The sequence below is a fragment of the Mastomys coucha genome, unplaced genomic scaffold (genome assembly GCF_008632895.1).
Source record: "Mastomys coucha isolate ucsf_1 unplaced genomic scaffold, UCSF_Mcou_1 pScaffold5, whole genome shotgun sequence".
Lineage (NCBI taxonomy): Eukaryota > Metazoa > Chordata > Mammalia > Rodentia > Muridae > Mastomys > Mastomys coucha.
In genome coordinates, this window is record NW_022196911.1 from 49,399,303 (window position 1) to 49,420,736 (window position 21,434).

At 41.8% G+C, this 21,434-nt stretch overlaps 2 protein-coding genes across 5 annotated transcripts in view; both read left to right on the forward strand.

Moving 5' to 3' along the window:
- Positions 1-14,808, forward strand: part of Acsl6 (acyl-CoA synthetase long chain family member 6) — a 60,552-nt gene extending 45,744 nt beyond the window's left edge. For all 4 annotated transcript variants that reach the window (XM_031351065.1, XM_031351066.1, XM_031351063.1 and 1 more), the window contains 4 exons: positions 948-1,091; positions 2,402-2,503; positions 3,382-3,453; positions 11,009-14,808. In XM_031351065.1, the coding sequence (XP_031206925.1) occupies positions 948-1,091; positions 2,402-2,503; positions 3,382-3,453; positions 11,009-11,146 (456 nt within the window). In that variant the 3' untranslated portion in view covers positions 11,147-14,808. The remainder of the gene's footprint in view (positions 1-947; positions 1,092-2,401; positions 2,504-3,381; positions 3,454-11,008) is intronic.
- Positions 14,809-16,641: 1,833 nt separating this feature from the next.
- Meikin (meiotic kinetochore factor) overlaps positions 16,642-21,434 on the forward strand; it is a 45,665-nt gene continuing 40,872 nt past the window's right edge. Inside the window, exons 1-4 of the mRNA XM_031351067.1 lie at positions 16,642-16,986; positions 17,081-17,159; positions 17,951-18,035; positions 19,623-19,683. Coding sequence (XP_031206927.1) covers positions 16,863-16,986; positions 17,081-17,159; positions 17,951-18,035; positions 19,623-19,683 — 349 coding nt within the window. The 5' untranslated portion in view covers positions 16,642-16,862. The remainder of the gene's footprint in view (positions 16,987-17,080; positions 17,160-17,950; positions 18,036-19,622; positions 19,684-21,434) is intronic.

The following is a 21,434-nucleotide window of genomic DNA, read 5'->3' on the forward strand; positions in this document are numbered from 1 at the left end:
GAGAGAGAGGGAGGGAGAGAGAGAGAGAGAGAGAGAGAGAGAGAGAGCGAGAGAGAAAGAGAAAGAGGAGAGAGAGAGGTAAACAGGGATGACCCCAGGCTAGGGCAGAAGGACAACAACCTCATTCTGGGTGAGCCATATCCTGGGTGGACAGATTTTCACAGCCTGATAGGAATCACTGACCATGACGAAGTCTGGGAGTCTACGAAGAGATCTAGTCATCAACTTAAACATATGGAAATGTCTATCCCTGGTGTGCTGTTCCAAGAGATAATGAAAGTACAACATTCATGGGTTATGAACCATTTCTTAACCCTAGGAACTCAAAAAGGTCCCAGTGTCAGTGAGGTAAATAGAGTCCCAGAGGCCACTGGCACCGGCACTCATCCCCTGCCCTCCCTGCCAGTGGATGCTGGGGAGATGATCTAGTGACTGGGTGGAAGCCATAGGATCTCTGAGGAACCTGCTTTCAACCAGAAGGCAAGGGTACTCTGGGATTGAGGCTGTAGCTGGAACAATAGAGTATAGTAAAATCAAAGACAGTGGATCTGGAGATGTTGGTGAGAAAAAGGTGCAGATGGAGCATGGGCCTGGGCAAGAAGAGCCTTGGTGGGATGGACATGGATCTGAGCAGAGGCCATGAATGCCTGCTTCAGGGGGCGGGGCGGGGCGGGGTGGAGCGGGGTGAGGGTGGGTGGGGAAGTAGGAAGGCCTGGTAAGGCTGATACAGAAGAAGAGATGGTGGATGCTCAGGGCCCAGCAGAACTGGCATGTCACTCACCTATGGTGGGTAATGGCTCCATCAAGCACCATGCAACATCTCTGTAAACACAGGGCAGAGCAGCTCTGGGGTGATGGGGTGTGCAGAGCAAATCTGCACCGAGGAGGGGCGGCTCCAGCTCGGAAATGAGAGCCTGCCTTAGGAAGCTGTCTGTTCCATTCCACAGGAAGGAACGCTCAAAATCATCGATCGGAAAAAGCACATATTTAAACTTGCTCAGGGGGAATATGTTGCACCAGAGAAGATTGAGAATATCTACATCCGGAGTGAGCCTGTGGCGCAAATCTACGTCCACGGGGACAGCTTAAAGGTGAGCACCACTGCTCCAGTGCTCCTGCGCATACTGGCTTGCCAGAACCTCCGGATTGCCTTTTGATTTCTAGTCAACCACCAGGACTCACCCATACATTTCTAGTCAAGAGGAAAAATTCCTTTCTAAAAGAGAAATTATGGGGCTTGGGAACCTAGCTCACTAAACAAAGCACTTGCCTGGCATGCAGGAAGTCCTGGGTTCTGTGCCCAGCACCACATAAAACCAGGCACGGTGATGCATGCAGAGGTAAGAGGATCATGAGTTTGGGAGTAGCCTCAGCCTCAAAGCAAAAGCACAGAAGAAATCTTAATTACTTAGGATTTGGTTAATTGCAGTTAGGGCAAGTGGGCTCCTTGAAGACATAGCAATAGACATTTCTACTAACTTTCAGTGTATGCCCACTAACTTCCAAGGAGTGGTTTCTTGAAACAAGATATTCAATATAAAAATTCAGTATTTTTGCTTTTCTGATTGTGTGTGTGTGTTGCTGTAGGTTGAACTCAGGGCCTCACTGCATGCTCAGCAGGTACTCTACCACTGAGACCTCTTAGATACACTGCCCTCTAATAACTGCTGATTCAATTTTTAATATGCAAATGAATTGTGCAGGTAAATTTATATAGTAATGCAAGGAATGTTACTGATGATAATATTTCTTATTAGTATTAAAACATTTGCTGTCAATATCACTTAGGTCATGGTCAGAAAAACCAAAAAGATATTCTATGGTATCAGAGTTACTGACTCTATCTTGTATGTTTGTTTACATTATTAAACCTTAAATCATCTTTAAAGAAAATAACCAAAAAAATTTAAAGCAGTTCTTAATGAATAAATTAGAAGTAGTTTGGAAGTTCTGGGAAATGCTTTGGCTCACAGAATTTGGATCAGTCAAGTTGTTAGATTGCATATTTCCAAGATGTGCAGATCTGAGGTTGACATGAAAATCTGGGGGAATATCAGAAGTTTTGTGTGTGTGTGTGTGTGTGTGTGTGTGTGTGTGTGTGTGAGTATGTGTGTGTGTTTAATTTTTGGCTTTTGGAACTGGAGCTTGAACTCAGGGCCTCAAGCAAGCTAATCAAATACTTAACCTCTGATCAGGCCCGTGTCAGACGTGATCAGTCAGGACCAAGTGGCACATTAGTGGAAGTGTTTTATAACCTCTGAACAAATGTTTCATAACTGTAGACTTATTTTTAGGAAAGGGTGGAGTCTGAGAATACCAAGAGATTATTTTTAATGCTAGACCACAAATGAGAGCTCTAAAAGCTTTTGTCATGACTGTGCTTTTCTGGTGGGCTTTGTAGGCCTTTTTGGTTGGCATTGTCGTGCCTGACCCTGAAGTCATGCCTTCCTGGGCTCAGAAGAAAGGGATCGAAGGGACCTATCAGGAACTCTGCACAAATAAGGTCTGTACCCCCAGGTGCCTCCTGGCAGGCTGCTGAGCATTTTGTAAGTCACATAACAAGATGACAGAAAAGCTGACGACCGTGAAATCTAAATGCATAATCCGTGTCTGGTATTACTTTACACATTGTAGGAACCCCAAATCAGAGATTTATCCTTTTGTGGTTGTTGAAGACATCCCTGCTTTCTATATAGAAATGGAGTAAACCATTGGGTTCTTGGGACCAGGGGCCGTCACACAATGTTAATGTAATACCACTGCCCCACAGCTTAGAAGGGAGCTGTCCAAGAGGAGATTATTTGTCCCAGGCCACACAGCTGGTTCACAGCAGTTAGATGTGAACACAGGCTCTCTGACCCACTGCCCGTGCCCTTGCCAAGGGAAAGTGGATCTTGTGTATACTGGGTTAACAAGTAGCGATAGGACGGAAACAGTAGCACCCCTCTTTCCGCTTAAAGCATCCACTGCTCCATCATGGAATTGTCTTGACATACACCTAGGGAGGGTTGCTGTTCTGGGTTTCAGCATCTCTGGTTCTATTCTCCCTGCCCTGAGCCCCGAGCTTGCACAGGGGTGGCAACACTTCCATGCTGACCAACAGACCACTTTAAACAAAGCGTACCCTAACCCACCCACAGTGACCTCTCGGGCCATTTGCCTCCCTTTCTCTCCTGGAAAGAGGTATCGATTGGCATGGCACCGGGTTACCCTCAACAGGGAAGAGACCGAGAGAGAGCATGTGTCTCTCTTACTGGTGGACCTTAATTCAAAACCTTGTTCCCTCTACACACACACACACACACACACACACACACACACACACACACACCATCTCTGTTTTGAAATGTGTTATTGTTTCACTTACATGATTCAATTCAGGAACTGAAGAAAGCCATTCTGGATGACATGGTGATGTTGGGGAAAGAAAGTGGACTGCATTCTTTTGAACAGGTAACTGTGACCTTTCTCATACCCATTACGTTCCTTTGCGTAGAAGCATGCTGACCCTGACCTGGGCTCTCTACCTGCCTGGCATGTGGCCAGCTAGAAGGGTACATACAAAAAGACCCCCTGAAGGGCTGTTTTGAGCCAACTGCAACCTCCTGCTCCTAAGCTAAAATAGGTCACTGGACAAGTAAGGCTGTGCTTGTTGCCCGTATAACTGCAGGCGATCATAAGGCTGAAATAGAAGCCCTGCTGTCACTGGTCACGTGGGCCTGGTCAGGCTCCCAAGCACCCTACCTTATTTTTACTTTTATAGGCACTGCTGTCTTAGCAGCCGTAGGCAAGTTTACTTGCTAGGAGGACACTCTCAGCCCAGAGGCCTTTTGCAAAGGAGGAGGAAACAAAGCACCCGCAAACAAAGGCCGCTCAGTTCCTCTGAGACTTTCTGTAGCTGGGCTCAGGACTGAGCATGCTCAGTCCACCTTCCTGTTATCATCTAGGCTCTTAAGTAAAAGCCAGAAAGAAGAAGGTTCCAAGCAGAAAATGGTAACATGCTGATAATTTTATCCTTTTGGCTTATGAGATAATTGTCTTTTATAAAATCAGCATTCATAAGTGTTCTCTGGGGACAGCAAGATAGCTCAGCAAGTAAAGGTGCTCTCTGTCACACCAGATGACCTGAGTTCAGTTACTGTGTCCCATATAATGGGAGGAGAGAACCAACTCCTGAAAGTTGACCTCTGAACTCCACACATGTGTGTGCATATTTGTATATGCATGGCTTGCTTACACACACACACACAAAGAGAGAGAGAGAGAGAGAGAGAGAGAGAGAGAGAGAGAGATGTAACAAATTTTTTCAAGAACTGCTTTTTCAAAGGGTTAGGTGGCACGTGTCTTTAATCCCAACATGTGGGAGGTGGGGCTCTCTATGAATTCAAGGCAAGCCTGATCTACATAGTTCCAGGACAGCAAGGTCTCTGTAGAAAGACCCTGTCTCAAAAACAAGCAAGCAAGCAAACAAACAAACAAACATGTTTTCCATCAAAATCTCCCAAAAATATAGTATGAGGGATCTGCAAGGTTTATAAGAAGTTTTAAATTAGGTATGCTGTTTTAATGAGAGTTTACAACTTATTTTAAAGTTGGTTTTAAATGTAAAATTCTTATGTTTAATCTGAATTAAAACATGTTTATCTACAAAGATTTTTTTATTTTTATGTTGCTTGGTTTTGGACAGGGTCTCATGCTATAGTAATTTCAGGTCAGAACAAGCTGGCCTGCTACTTATTATGTAGCCCAGGCTGGTCCTAGACTTATGGCAATTCTCCTGCCACAGCCTCCCAAGTATTAGGATTACAGGAGTGAGCTAACTACCATATCCAGCTAAGGTTTTAATTTCTTCACTTCAAGCTAAAGAAACCTAAGCATAGTTTCAGTGTTTAAGATTGTTTTTCTCTTGGAGCAAATGTTTAAATCTAACCAATTTGAGAAACAAACTTTCACTTGTCAGTAAGTGTTTTAGGCCTGCTAAAGCTTCACTCCAAAGCATGCTGGTGAAGTGCAGGACTTTTCAGAGAAGAAGGTCCATTTTTGCTGCTATGGTTATTTCAATTTCCAAATTCGATAGGACTTATTGTGTGGTCTTTCCTTCACGGGGATCTGTGTGACTGGATCACATGTGGCTATGTGGTTCAGGGGCTACCCCTGAGTGGTTCCAGACCCTATATCCTGGAGCAATTTGAAGGACCAGCTGGGACTGCACCTGGTGACATCCTTATGAATTCTCAAGCCCTGTACGCCATCTGTTGGTGCTGAGATGCATAACCTGCCCAGAACACAATGATTAAAAAATCAAAATGGGGTTGGGGGGGGGAGGGAAAGGAAGAGGGAGGAGAGAGAGAGAGAGAGAGAGAGAGAGAGAGAGAGAGAGAGAGAGAGAGATTTTCTTAAGGTTATTATTTTAGTCATCTTAAAATCGCAATGTTCTCCACTGCAGTAGAACACTAATAAGGAAAGTGAGTGCTTGAGTTTCCATGTGCCTGTGTAGTTTCTGCTCTAATAATCTGCCCTCACTATGGCAACCTCCGATGCTGGAAAGTTATGTGGCATCTCAGAGTTCTTCAGTGTTGTTGCCAAAGTTGTTACCTCTTGGTCCTCTCTGTCATTCTGTCTGCACTGCTTTATGCCATCCTCCCCAGCACACCGAGCCTCAGCTGACCATAACAAAACAAATGCAGGGCTCCTGTCCAGAGCAAGGTGCACTCCAGAGACAGACTGTCCTTCACAGAAGTTGTGTCCCAATTGATCCACAGTCCATGTTTGTCTTGGTCTTCTCCCTTTTCAAAATTAAATGGCCAGAGGCTGGGGGTGTGGTTTAACTGGCAAGGAGCTTCTTAGTGTGTAGCCCTGGATTTGACCCCCAGCAGCACATACACTAGGCATGAGGCAGTGTGTTTATGTAATCCCAGCACGTGAAAAGTAGATGCAGAGAGACCAGAAACTAAGGCTGTCCCAGCTACAAAGCAAACTCCAGACCAACTGAGGCTCTAAGACCTTGTCTCAAGCAAGCAAACAAACAAACAAAAACAAAAAAAGTCAACAAATGATGGTGGCCCACACTCACCATCCTAGCTCTGAGGAAGCTAAGACAGAAGGATCATAGACTCTAGGCCAAACCAGGGCATGTAGTGAGATTTTGTCTCAAGAGAGAGGGGGAAGCTATTAAGGATTAACTCTATTTTTGCAGGTGGCTAGCCTGCATGTATTTAAGTGTACTACATGGATGTGTAATGCCCTCAGAGGCCAGAAGACGACATCACATCCCCAGAGTGGTTGTGAGGTGCTGGGAACAAACCCGTGTCCTCTGCAAGAGCAGTAAGTGCTCTTACCTGCCCAGCCACCTGTCCAGCCTTGAAGGATTAGCTCTAAACACACAAAGAATGACCTAACTACATCCAGAGTTTAAGTTATCTTGTATAAACTTTAGGAGTTCAGTGTTACTGAGCTGGGTTGCTTGTACTAAACTTTGAATTAGAAAAAAAAAATGGATTTACTGAGGCATAATTTCCAGAAACCTGCAATTCTAAGAAATAGGTCAAACATTAGTAATTTACCAAGGCCTTTAAAAGATGTGTATCTTAATAAGTAGGATAATAAGTAATTAGGATACACTTAAACAAGGAGATGACTAGCAGATATTTGGGCACATTTAATTGTGAATTAATAATATTCTTGGTATTTGAATGCCTCACTAATTTGCATAGATAATACAAAATGAAGTTTGACAGAAAGATTTTTTTCAACTTCTAACCAGTGAACCTCTCCTTAGTTATACTGTGTTGCTTCTCATTGAAATGGATACAAGCGTAATCAATTTAGAGAAGGATTTATCATTTTCCTGATTCATGGATATGTTTATCTTTCTTTCCATCTTCCATCTTAAATGATTTATTTTTTAATATCTACAAGCAGACTTGAGTTAACACCTTTGAAAAACTTCAAATGGTACAGTTCTTCAGAATTCAAAAGTTTGGGTTTTGTTGTTGCTTTTTTAAGTTTCTGAGATTTTATATTTTTTTTATTTTATGGGTATAGGTGTTTTGCCTGAATACATGTCCATGCACCACTTATGTGCACTTCCCTCAGGGGTCAGCAGAGGGTGTCAGATCCTCTGGATATGAAGTTGCAGATGGTTGTGAGCTGCCAAGTGGGTCATGGAACCTGTGTTCTCTGGAAAAGCAGCCAATGCTCTTAACCAAGGAAACATCTTGTCAGCCCCTGGGAATTTCATGGTTTTATGAGATAACATAATTGAAGACTTTGGAGGTCTTACTTCCAATGCAATGTTTGAATGTTATGGTTTGTTTTTTTCTTTTTAATGAAAGTTCTATAAATCTCATTTCAATGATAAGTTTCAAGATAGAAGGCTATTATTAGGCATTCTCTTTCTATTTCTTCTATTAAATTTATTAAAAGTTAGAGTCAGGTGTGGTAGTATGATCAGGAGATATAGGCAAGTAGATCCCTGTGAGTCTACATAGTGAGATGCAGGAGACCAGGATGCACAATGAGAAACACGTCTCAGAAAATCTATCCATCCATCCATCTATCCCATACATACATATATACATACACATACATACATACATACATACATACATACATACATACATATGGACGTGGAAAGGTGGATTAGTGGTTAAGAGAAGTTGTTCCTCTTCCACAGAACCTGGTTTTGATTCCCAGCACCTTCATGGAGGCTCACAACTGTCTGTAACTCCAGTTCCAAGAAATATGATGCCCTCTTCTGGCCTCCACAGGCACTGCATGCACATGTCACACAGACATATATGCAGGCAAAACACCTGTACACATTAGATAGATAGATAGATAGATAGATAGATAGATAGATAGATAGATAGATAGACAGACAGACAGAGAGAGAGACAGATAAATTTGGAAAGCCAATTTTATGGACATAAATGAATAATAAGACTCCTCTTTTAATACACTCACAATTAGAGAATTTTTTTGTCTTGAGGTGTGTGTGTGTGTGTGTGTATGTAAAAATCGGTGGATATAATGGAATTTTTGAGCAAAGAATTCTTTGTCACCTCTACATAGCCACCTGCTAGGATGCTGTACTATTAATATCAGAGACATCTTCCTGGCTTCTTGATCCATCTTAACAGTCATCCCTCCAAAGAACCATTCTGGCTCAGTTTCCCATGTTTAAAAGCTATGTCAAGAGTCATGTCCAAACTTTCTAGCAATAAGTACTGCTCTTTCCAGTATGGCCATTCTTTCCAGACCCATATCTCTTCTATGTTACATGTATCACATCTGTAATAGGTTAGTGAGGTTGGAACATCACTGCCTCTGCCTGAGCGCATGCTTCCTATAGGGCCACACAGCAGTCTACTCCACCCCTTCCTGGCCATCTACATCTGGCTAATTTAATCTTATTCTTCACAGTTCAGCTCAAACATACCTATTTAAAGAGCCCTGTCTCTCTCACAGGCTCATGTTTTGAGCACTCAGTTTCCAGCCTGTAGCACTGTCTTGAAAAAGTCGTGGATCTTTTAAGAAGTGAGACCTGACTGGCAGAAGTATGTCCCTGAAGTCTTTGAGCAAACACCTCTTGTTCCGGTCTAATCTCTCTGCTTTCCATCTGCCACCATGTAAACAAGTTACAGCCTCCCTCCAGCTGCCACTGATGGAGCCCTTGTGACATCCTCTGTGCCACGAGGAACTCAATCCCCCTGAAACCACGAGTCAGGAGACACTGGTCTCCCTTTATATTGATTCTGTCAGGTATTTTGGTCACAGCAACAAAGAGAAACATAATAACAAAACACAGTTCAAACCCTGCCAAGCCTAGGGTGTGTGATATATCAGAAAGAAATGTCAACTCACACAGAAAAACCCAACTCCCAGTCAGAGAACAGGACAGCCATGGTACAGATGTTGGACCCAACTAAGTCAGGGTTCTATTAGCATGGGGGAAGTGGGGCACGGCGATCAGAGAAGCAACTGGTAGTCCTCTCCCAGTGTTCATCCCTGCACAGGTCTGTCAAATGCTAGCATCTCTTTGAATTGTAGGTTCCACGTGAGTAAGAGCTACTTGTTTTGCTTTGTATCCCTGATGCTGAACATAGTATCCAACACTCTGTAGGTGCTCAGTGAACACTAGTTACCTAAAACTATACCTGACTCTCTATGTATATTTTAACATACATATTTTGATATAATTTTTAAAGTATGCATTAGAACAATGTTTATTAATATGGGTGCATTACCTCAGCAGAAATCACTTAATTTGGTCCTAGTTAGCAGGACACAATTTCTTAAAGATCACGCCACTCACATGTTCAGCCCCGACTCAGATGTAATATTCTCAGACAACTGCCTGGAAGTCTTCCTGTTGGAACCACACATGACAGAAGTCCTCTGAGACACTCCTAGACCACCCCTCCATCCTTTCTTGTACACTATCCACCTTGCAAAAAGAGTTTGTCTGAGGAGCCTGGGCTCTGCCTCATAGAAGGCAGCAGTGAGAATGCTACATCAGCTCCCTCCATGCTCCTCTCTAAATGACTCTACAAAAGCTCATGTCACAGGCTAGGAATATAGTTCAGCTGGTAGAGTACTTGCCTGGGATACACAGAACTGTGGGTTCTATCTCCTCTCCCACTGCTGCACAAACCAGGTGTGGTGTGTGCCTGTCATCCCAGCACTGAGGAAAGAGAGGAAGGAGGGGGGATCCTATGTTTTAGATCATGCATGGCTCCATGGTGAATAAGTCTGAGCTACATGACACCCTGTCTCAAAAAAAAAAAAATGTCCACAGTAGAATATTGATTTAATTCATTACCCCCCCTATTTCCCTTTGTATTCTTTGTAAAAATTACATCATCCCTAGGCAGCCATCTAAAGCAGGCACTGGGGAGTCCTCACAGCAGCCTCCCTCCACATTGCATCTCGTCACTGAGCCTCCTACTCATTCTGACCTGCTTACCTAGCTCTGTGTCTGCCTCTGCTCTATGTGTGTTATCTTGTCTCCAATGAACGGGACATATGCTTCTATTCTTAACTCTCCCCAAAGCCATTTTCCAGCTTCTCCCGGAGAGTTCTTTCTACCTTGCATGTGTGTCTAAGCCATTGCTTCCTTTAGAAGTCTCCAGCCCTTTCCTCTTCTGCTTAGAATAAAATTTGACCTTCTCCACCACTGGCCTGCCCATACCTTCAGCGTCATTCCTCACTTGACTTCATTATGTACCAATGAGAAGCCACTTAGTTGTCCCTTTGCATATCCTGCTTCTTCATTCCTGGTTTCGTTCTTGACTGTGCCTGTGAAAACCTCCCCCACCCACTTGTCCCCCTCCCATTGTTGCTTGACTATTTATTTAAGACAGGGTGTCCCAAGCAGAACTTCAACTTGATATATGGCCAAGGGTGACTTTGAACTTCTGTCCTTCCTGCCTCTACCTCCTGAGTGCTGGGTTTTGCGCCACTGCATCCTGGTTTTATAGGATGTTAGGGGAGAAAACCCACATGTCATACTCGGTAGGCAGGCACCAGCTAAGACCTATACCTGGCCCCAACTCAGTTTTTGAACACTCACCTGATTGTGAAATCTACACTGACTTCCCTGACTGCACCTCACTTTACCCTACCTGGGGTCTGTGCTCTTCATTGCCTGCTCATCATGTTAAAAATTTCCCAGCATCCTGCAGTCTGCTTTGTAAACACTAATGTACACCATTTAGGGTGTTAGTATTTAGGACTCATTGTATTCTTGGTGCCTAGCAGAATGAACAAACTGTATCTGTAAAGTTGCTGGATGAATGAATGAATGAATGAATGAATGAGTGGTGAGAGAAAAGGGTGGATTTCAGCCATATCAAATAGGCTGAAATGTGTTCGAATATAATATTGACTCTGCATGGTATTCTTAAGTCAAGATGCCTATTCCTCTCCACCTGTTTACTCTTGCTCTGTATGCTATAAACGCTGTGTTTGACTCCCACTAAAGATATATTCTGCATTTGGTTTTTAGGTCAAAGCCATTTACATCCATTGTGACATGTTCTCTGTTCAAAATGGCCTGCTGACACCAACACTAAAGGCTAAGAGGCCCGAGCTGAGAGACTACTTCAAAAAGCAAATAGAAGAGCTTTACTCAGTCTGCATGTGAAGCTCCAGGAGGTCCTTCTCAGTCCCACGAACTTGGCAGCAATATTGTAGTTATCCTTGAGGGAAAAGAGTCAGAATGCCACAGCTCAAAGTGAACACGCACCTGATTTTTGCAACTGAGCCTTTCCTGACCCGAGAAGTCTCTAACAATATTTTCTCTACCATCACCAAGTACACTTTATTTTTATTAAATGATATTGTAGCAAGCTGCTAAAAAAATTATTGCAAACGGTAATGTAAAAACAAATCAAGACACTTTCTCAAGAACTGTGTACAACTAAAAGTCATATATTCTCGATGTTCACAGAATTCCATTAAACATAAAGAAAAAAAACATAACTGATACATTGTACTTAATTATTTGTGGAATAATAACCAGATACAGTGAAAGTCTAGGCAATGTGGACTACCTCATTAAATAACTGATTGTCAACGATCACAGTTAGCTCAGACCTAAAACTTAAAGCAAGCTATAGGAAGCCATGCCAAAACAAAACAGGATAGTTCCTCTGTGACCTGACTCCCATCCTCTAACGTGAGCATCTTTGCCGATACGAAAGCCTTCTCACTGGTTTTTATGTTTATTCATGAAAAGTGGAAATGCAGCTGTTCTTAAAGCAAATATCATATTTATCTAACAATTCCCATAGGGTCTTTCAGTAATTTTCTCATTTGGCAAGCTCACTGAAATATTCAGAATCTATGCACAGAAGAATAGGTAGGGGTTGCATTTATTTACCTACTTCTTACCATAAGGAAGCTTAAAAGATGCTTGTTGACTGCAGCAAACGGACTCTTGGCAAACATTTAGGGGCAGATGCTCAGTGATTTCTCAGAGTGGGCACCTATGTTTCTGCTGGACTCTTTGCCTTTTCCCTTCTCAGTATGTCTGTGTCAGGTCTGGAAAACACAAGATGGCTGAAATTGTGAACGATGTCAATTTCTTTTCAAATGATATCAAAGCAAATGTGAGGGGGAATAGCTGCTATTTCCAAATAAAAGAACTCTTCAGTGACATGGTACAGACACACTTCTTCAAAATTCCCCTAGAAAACTGTGGAAGTCCAACATAGAGGAATCCCTGCTAATGGTGTAATTCCATCCCCAGAATCTCCCGATGCTCCCACTCAACCAGGAAACCTTAATTGTATCATATGTTTAGTTGCACCCTAAATCTGAGTGCCAAGATTCTGATGTCACCAAAAAGCCTCGATACCATGGCCAGTGTAGTTCAAGTTGGCACTATAAATTGTGCACTCAAGGAGAGCAAGGTCGCTAGGGAAATGTTTCTCTTCTGTGGGTACGGGACTCTGAAAGTACGTAGAGAACTCATGCAGGTCACATAATCTTCCCTAATACATCTGTGATCAGTGTGGCAGGACAAGAACTCCTTAGGTCTGAGGGAAACCCAACTTATTTGTAAGTGAATGTTCGCAGTCGGAACCTGCATCATCCATCATGCAGGCCTGTGGGATGACCCACATCATTGATCACACACCCATTTCAGTCATGTTGAGTCATGACCTCAGCTTCAATTAATGTAGTTATCCCAGTACCTTTTTTTCTTTTTTTTATATACACATTCCTTGGGCATCATCTCTCTGAAGACTCACTGTTTTACCTGTTAATTTGACATTGACTAAATGAGCAATTCTGTAATTCTGTGCACATCAATTTCTTTCACAGTATGAAGGAGCAAAATCAGGACCTTGCGCATGCTAGGCGAGTACTGTTCTGCGGAGCTCTACTCCCAGCCCCGTGTACATTAAATTTGAAATACATTTCTGGGGAGACCAAAAAGCACATTGAAAGCCACACCTGAACAGCACTGGCTTTTTAGATGTTTAATGTATGTTCAATCAATTAAAATTTAACATCATTACCTAAATTAGATATCTATATTATTTTAAGGACAAGGAGTTTTGCATTCCAAATTTTAAAATCTGTTTTCCATTGTCCTTCTACTTGACTAGGACCCCATTGTTGGCTTTGAGTCCAGCAGCGTTTTGAGCACTGCAGCTTTAGGCAAATGATTTTAAAAACTACCCTCATTCCATTTATGTCTCAAGGTAGTTAGGTGTGATTAGTTATAGACACGTTTTGCTTGTTGTTTGTTTCTTGAAGGATTTTATGTTTCTATTGAACTTCACAATCTGTGTGGAAACCATCACACTTAATGGGAAGCTACAAATGTGCTCAGAAAGTAAACAGTGGGTCTTCAGTCTTAAATGCATCCTGTGTCCTCTTCCCCCTCTGTAGAGTACTACCTATTTCCAAGAAAGAAATGAAACAGCATAAATCAGTGGGAAAAAATTCCTCTTGCTTCAGACTTTCCAGTTTAATCTCAGGGGATGAAAATTAAGTTTGTGTTTCTCTTTAATCAATATAGGAAAAAGGCTAAGTGCTTAAGACTTGTCATGATCCCAGTGGCCACCATATAGTGATTAAAGTCTAGAGACCACAGAGAGTTGGATCCTTAATCATAAATACGTTCTTAAATGTTTGGCATTTTTGTCTATTTGTTACTCAAATGTGTTGCTAATTCTCGCACTTTTTTCTTTGGACAAATTAACCCTGTTGGAGTAAGTTATAAAACAGACATAGATATCTCCCTCACTTGCCACAAAAGATGTCCTTATCCATAGTATTGAGACTTCCCCTCCAGATGACAGAGATTGGCCAGGTGTGCTACAGAGACCTAGCTCCATGTACTAGGATCTCAAATCAGAGGTCCAAGGAGTAGTCATACCCTGCCTTCCTCACAAGTCTAAGGGGAAAAAATTCTCTACTGGGAGTTTTACAGTCAGGTAATATTTTAGCCATTTGAAATCAGCACATATAAAGTTACATTGCATGGCCCTTGAGAGAACCAATGATTATTGATTTTTCTGTCATAATAAATGAATTGTTCTTTATTTTTCACATGTATTAAGCACAGGTCTGATGCAATTATTTAAGATACAAAATACTAGAAAACAAATGCAAAGAATGGGAAATTATATTTTTGCATGAAAATAGACTGCTTACAAATTTGCTTAATATCTCAGGACAAAAGAATGAACGGTTGTATGTAAAATTGGTAAATTATAAGTAGGTTGTATTTTCTTGACAGTTTTTATTTTAAGAAAACCCTACAGTGGGGGGAGGGGATCCTGATAGTCTTAAGTTCTCTCTTAAGTATGCTACATAATCCTGCCTGTGAATCTACAAATCCTCCCATGAGACTGAGACCAGCATCCACGTGAAGACCAATCCCTGGACGAGTCCCTCTTCACTAAGAACACATCAATGGTTGTACTGCAGAGGTGATGAGTACTTTCAAATGTAAAAAAGTGTTTCTAAAACTAGTCCCAAACATAAAGGGTTTTCATGAGGTAACAACGCCACGGACGCACTCATCTCTCCGCTCATTTTATGTTTCTTTGTTAAATCATTGCAATGACTGCATGGGGAAGGGGAAATGGCTATTTTTTGAAGAATTGCTTATTCTACTTTAAATTTTTGAAAATCAAGGAATTAAAATATTACTTTTTAAATATGCCTAGATGTATCTTAACTGTAATTATATTTTCATTTGCTTTGTTATAACAGCATGAACAGCAAATATAAAATGCACTTACGGAAACTTTTGTAAAAAATAAAGATTTTTTTCTTTTTATTTCTCAAAATTGTTCGTAATTTCCTTATACTTTATATGCTTGCGTGATGTAATTCCTTCATAGGGATGTGTTTGATAATCACCTGTCATGGCGTACATGGTGAAGCGTGGAGCTTTACCATCAGATATTCTACATCCCCTGTAAGCTTTCCCAAACTTTGGGTAGTTGGCCTGCTTAGCTGTGGGCAGCTTAAGTGCACCCCGGGGCTTGACTTTATGTGGGCCTTTGCTGGAACCCTTGCTATTATCAAATATGACCTTGATTTAAATAATTTTCAGTCCTCCAAAGAACAAATAACTGTTCACATTTTCTATCATGATGATGGCCCTTAACATTTCTAAAATGCCATGTAATCAAGTAAAAGATAACAGTTTCTTTAAACAGTGCACTGTCCCACGTTGAATGGTGCAGATCCCACCTTTATACTGGTTTTACTCTCTCTGTTTCTTATATTTCCAGATCTAGTTGCTTCCAAGTTTCAGGTCTCCCATAAATCACTTAAGAATGGCAGTGGGTTTTGTTTTCACAAGTCTCCCTAAGCAATGAGAAGAGTCAGGGGACTTGGTGTATGAGTGAGAGACTCCCCATTTTCATGTTATGGGTATGACTCAAGAATGTTGGACTGTGATTATCAATCAGAGTGCAGCAAGACTTTGATATCCTTGACTGAAGGACCCTTTGTTATTTGTTCACATCCCCGGGACACAGTGCCTAACGCAGTAAGATGCGCAGCCAGTACTCAGTCGGTGACTCAAAACACCAAAACATCTAAGCAAGCAGGGGTGCCCATAAAGAGCCCTCTGTTCTTTACATCTAAGCAAGCAGGGATGCCCATAAAGAGCCCTGCTCTTTACAAAGTTATATTTTGATGAGTAATAGGTGGCCATAAATATTTCTATGAGCCTATTTTCTATTGTAAATTTCAGCATAATTGTATTATGCTAATTGTTTGTATTCATATACATAATATTGGAGTCTTAGGATAAGAGATGGCTCAGTTGGTAAAGTGCTTTCCATATTGGCATGAGAACCTCAGTTCAGATCCCCTGTGTCTACTTTAAAAGCTGACGTGGCAGTGTGCATTTGAAGCACCTTGTTGGGAAGGCAGAGACAGGGAGATGATTGGAGTATGCCAGCCAGGTAGTTTAACCAAATCAGTGAGCTAGCTCCAGGTTTGCTAACTGATTGAGCCTGGAAACAAAACCAACAAAAACAGAGCAGGTTAAGAAGGCCCAGTGTTGACCTCTCCTCCATACACATGCAAACTTATCTCCATAGGAACATGCACAGTATTGGAGTGTCAGAGAGAAGCCTTCAAGCTCTTGTGATTGTCATCTCTACAGAGTGAGTTTTCAGTGTTGTCAAATGCTATTTTATATTTTTAGAATAAAAAGGAAGTTGCCACAGTGCTCAATATACTATGAGATGGAGTCACCTCTAACAAATTCGCCCTTTGTCTTCCTGCTCTGAGAGAGGCTGACCCCCCATCTTTACCCCTTGATTTTAGAAACCTAAATATCCATGGCTAGGGCTTCCTGCAGGGCTCAGAACAGCAGGGAATGAGTACTAGGTGTGGGTATGGTCTAACTAAAAAGCAATGGTAAGAGAAAGAGAAAGCACAGAGAGAGGCAGACAGAGACACAGAGACACAGAGAAAGAGACAGACATACAGAGACAGAGACACAGGGAAAGATGGAGAGAGACAGAGACACTGAGGCAGAGAGAGACAGAGAGAGAGAGAGTCAGGGGAGGAGAGAGAGAGGGAGGGGGAGAGAGGCAGAGAGACAGAGAGGCAGAGAGAGAGAGAAAGAGAGAGAGAGAGAGAGAGAGAGCAGAGACATAGAGAGACAGAGAGAGAGACAGTGGGGAAGGGGAGTGTAAAACCTAAGGAGCTTGGATTCAGTAGTAGTCCATAGGAAATCCACATAGCCAAGGCCCTACTTGGCTGGCCCGGAGCGGCCCACCATCTTCCCAGAAGGCCTCGCGGCCATAAAAAGTGGGACTGAGGCAGCCCAGGCAGCGTGTTGCTCTGTGGGTGGCCGGTTCCTCAGGAAGGCAATGGACAAGCTATGGCGTGTGAGGCCCCAACGGGTCTATACCCGCAAGAAGAGGGCTGGCGAAAGGCTCAACCTCACGCCGAAGCCAGACCTGGCCCTCCCTGGGAAGACAGAGGCCCCGCCAGGTCGAAGCTCAGTAGGCCCAGGTGGTGGGTGGGCCTCGGCAGGGGCTGAGGAGGGGCACGAGCAGGTCCCCTGACCTGCAGCATCCTCTCACAGGTCTGAAGGAAAAGGGCAAAGAGCAGGGATTGCGGAAGATTACTGAGAAAGAGGAACTGAGCAGCTCACAGCGGCCAAGGTGGGTAACCTACGGTAACAGCCCTCAGCAACTTGGCCTTCTCAGAAAGGAAAGTTTTGTTTCTGCTTAGTAGCCTGTCGGTCGAGGAATCAAAGAAGAAAATGAATACTCTGGTTCTGCTCCTAAAACACAGGCCTAAATTTGGGGGATGTACGTACATTTATTCTCATATGTCTTTTTCTCACATGTATGTGTGTGTTATGCTATATATAATTATACAGATAATGCACACATATTATATGGCAGGATCTCATGTAGGCCAGGCTGGCCTCAAATTCCCTATTAGTAGAGATTGACATTAATATATTTTCATGCCTTCACCTCCGAAATCTGGGATTACAGACTTGTGCCACTATGCTCTGCTTCAATGCGCAGCACTACCAACTGAGCAACACTTCCCAGTCCAGATAGATTCGTTTTGTTAATGAAGGCTTGCCAAATTACCTAAAAGTGACACCAAAACTCCAAGGAAAACAACATTTGGCTTTTGGTGCAAATCCTGAAATCCCTTCTCCAAGATCCCCTTAAAGTAACGTCCAGATTTTACTTTTTGTTGTTTTTGTTGATGTTGTTTGTTTGAGACAGAGGTTTCTCTGTGTAGCTCTGACTGTCCTGGCACTTGTTCTATAGACCAGGCTGACCTTGAATTCACAGAGATTCTCTTGCCTCTGCCTTCCAAGTGTTGGGATTAAAGGTATGTGCCACCACACCTGGCAAAGTTTCAGATTTTAAACTACAAAGAGACAGTCAAATCCAGACGGTGTAAACTGAACTGTTGTGTTTCTTCACAGTTGGGTAAGTGTTACAGGAGGGGAAAGCCAACAAGAAAATAGCCCTGGCAAAGAGATCCCAGAGGGAAAGACAACGCCATTGAGTGTATGTATACTTCTCCTAGCCTTCTTACATACGGGCAGTGTTCAGCAGTATTCTGAGGGCCATCACTATGGGCTTCGGAGTGAAAGAATGAAGTATTCTTTCTTAATATATATCAAATAGTTTCTAGTGTTTTTATTACATTGATATACATGTCTTTGTCTAGTCAGTTCATAATTATGCACTTCTGTCTTTTTTACATCTTTTGGTGAGTATTGGGGAAATGTCACTGGTATTTTAGTATTTTCCTATTTTCCATTTGACTTTGCCTATTAGCAACTAGGAACACCATTGATCACTAAGGATTCAGTTTGCTGTAGAGCATTCTAATATTCTCTTATTATAATCTATAACTTTTTTGAGTCAGGGTCTCACTGTGTGGCAGAGGCTAGTTTTAAACTCAAAATCCTTCTGCCTTAGACCACCAGCCCAGTGTTTAGGAGATGGCTGTTCACAGACAACATTTTAAAGACAATTTTTACATAATGTTTTAGCAGTACACAGTGAAGTATTCTATGTAGGTGATTTAAATATTCAAATTAGTACATTGAAAGTTTCTTTAAATTGCTGTATTTCTTTTCTATTTTTTCTGTGCTTTAAAAACATTTCACAACTTATGTATTACCTTGTTATTAAAGTCTTTAAAGTATTTATACTATTTTAGTGTCTTCGCAGTGGTTTATCTAATAAATATACCAAAATGTATGTGACTATTTCCTGGAGATTGGGAAACTAAGTGCCCAAGGTTTTGCTTCTATAGGCATTGTTGTGTGTGTCTCAGATTGTTACTCTAAGATAAATACCAGGAGACCAAAGGGTAGATGGGCTTGACACTTTGTGATTCATGTTGGCAAACTGACACACTTTTACAATGATGATAGGTGAAAAGCAGTGTGTTACTTTATTTTCCATTTCTTTGAACTCTAATGATGCTGGTCCTTTTTTCCCTCATTATGGTCCATTTGCATTTCTTCTGTTGTGAATTGACTGTTCATTATATATTGAAGATAGTCTTACACACATCAGCAATATTTTAATTGACTTGTGAGTCTTTAATTTTATTATTTATGGGGTTATGTATAATTTTTTAATTATTTCCCTCTTTTTAAGGGTGAAGAAAAGCCCTTCTTTCTTTCCTTCCTTGGTTATCAGGGAAATATTCACCTTTAGTCAGGCTATATTGGTGTACACCTTTAATTCCAGCATTCAGGAGTTAGAGGCAGGAGGATCTCTGTGAGTTCAAGGCCAGCCTGGTCTACAAAATGAGTTCCAGGACAGCAAGAGTCACACAGAGAAACCCTGTCTCAAACAAAACAAAACAAAATTCACCTTTATCTTATACTACTTAATCTCATGATATTGAATTGACTATTGCTAGTTCTCCATGTTTATTCATAGTAATTTTAACATTTATTTTTAGATTTAATGTTAAATAGCAGATTATCTGTAGCCAGTATTCTGAAATAATCTGATACATCTATGAAATTAACATACAAAGTTGATACTCATTTTTCAAACCAAGTCAAATATAAAAAAACAAAATACCCATCTCATAATTTGTACTCTATCTTTAATTTTTATTCTACATAGGAGTCAGTGACTGGTGCCTTTGAGATTGACAGCTTTTCATCAAGTACTGAACTAGTTTCAGGTAAGACTAACAGATGACAGCTTTTCATCTTTCCTTCAAATGTGGGCACTCATTTGTATCTCTTGACTTCTCATTTCAATGGAAGAGAAGACATCTTTCCCCTAGTCTAACATGAATCCTTCTGGCTGGGTTCTATGCCTCATTCTCACTGTCTCCATGCACACACCAGTAAAATGTGAAATGATAGTTATGGCATGTTAAAAAAGAGAATAACTTGAATGTAACTATTTACACTTAGCTAGAAATAGGAGGAGATGCTTCCATGCAAGGATGGTGACTGAATTGAGATCAGAAGGTGAGTAGATACCAGCTCTGTAGAGAGGGAAAGTGGAGAGAAATCCATGCAGAAGAAACAGCAGGCACAATGATCTTGCTGGTACCCAGAGCTGGAGGAGGCACAATAGGACATACTGCTGGACATCAGGACCAGAACAAGCAAGCTCAGGACAGAGCAAGGTATAGCTTACCTGTGTAGGACTCATTCTCCTACAACTCAAGGATACATCGTGCCTTGAGGAGTGGACCTCCCAGTGTGAACCAAGCTTTGGCACTAGTGGGCTTAGGACGACATGGAAATGCAATGGTGCAATGGAAATGCCTCTTGATTCTGAGATGAGAGAATATAAGAAAATCTGATGTTTTATTTCATAAACCCCTTTGAAAATTATCAAGCTAGACACCAGATTCCATGTAAACAAGGTGTGTAGATTTTCAAGATAGTTGTAGTCACCACATAACTTGTTGGATTTGTTTTAATCAATGGTGGTTGCTTTCAAAGACGGGGACACTGTTGATTTTTAAATACTTGGATTTGGAGAGAATATGCTGGTGTAGATGAAGATGGCTGTCCTAGTTAGGATTACTACTGCTATGATGAAACATCATGACCAAAGCAAGTTGTGGGGGTAAAGGTTTATGTGGTTTATACTTCCACATCACTGTTCATCATTGAAGGAAGTCAGGACAGGAATTCAAACAAGCTCCTGGAGGCAGGAGCTGAAGCAGAGGCCATGGAGGGGGGGCTGCTTGCTGGCTTACTCCCCATGGCTTGCTCGTTCTGCTTTCTTATAGGACACAGGACCTCCAGGCCAGGAATGGCCCCACCCACAATGGGCTAGGCCCTCCTATATCAATCACTAATTAAGAAAATGCTTTACAGGCTTGCCTACAACTGGATCTCGTGGGGGCATTATTTCAATTGAAGCTCCCTTCCCTCTGATGAGTTTAGCTTGTGTCGAGTTAACATAAAACTAGCCAGCCCAGTGACGATGTCTACACAGTGCATCATATGTACTCAAGTAACTACCGAGGAGAGCATCTTCTTTGCTTTTTCAATCAGTATCACCATCTAATGAAAATTTCCCTGGTGACACTTGATTATTGACAAAACTAATTAGCAGCATTAAAAGAAAGGGCCCATGTTTTCTTCTGAAGAGACCCTGAATATTGACAGTGATTATGAGATAAATGCTAAATGCACCTCAGCACTGGACACATTCATTCTTCAGACTGGAATTTTATTGGCTCCTCAAAAACCCTGACTTATAGATGATGTCTTCCCTTGAGTTACCAGACTTTAGGTCTTCCATATGATCCCTTTTTCAAAAAAGCTCACAGAGACAGGATCAAAATCTATTTTGGCATTAAGTACCAAGATCTCGGAATATAAAGACTGGTACAGGATCCACTGAGAAAACACTTTAGGACGTCCTGCTGTTTGGTGTATTTTCTTTCTTTTTTTTTTTTTTTTT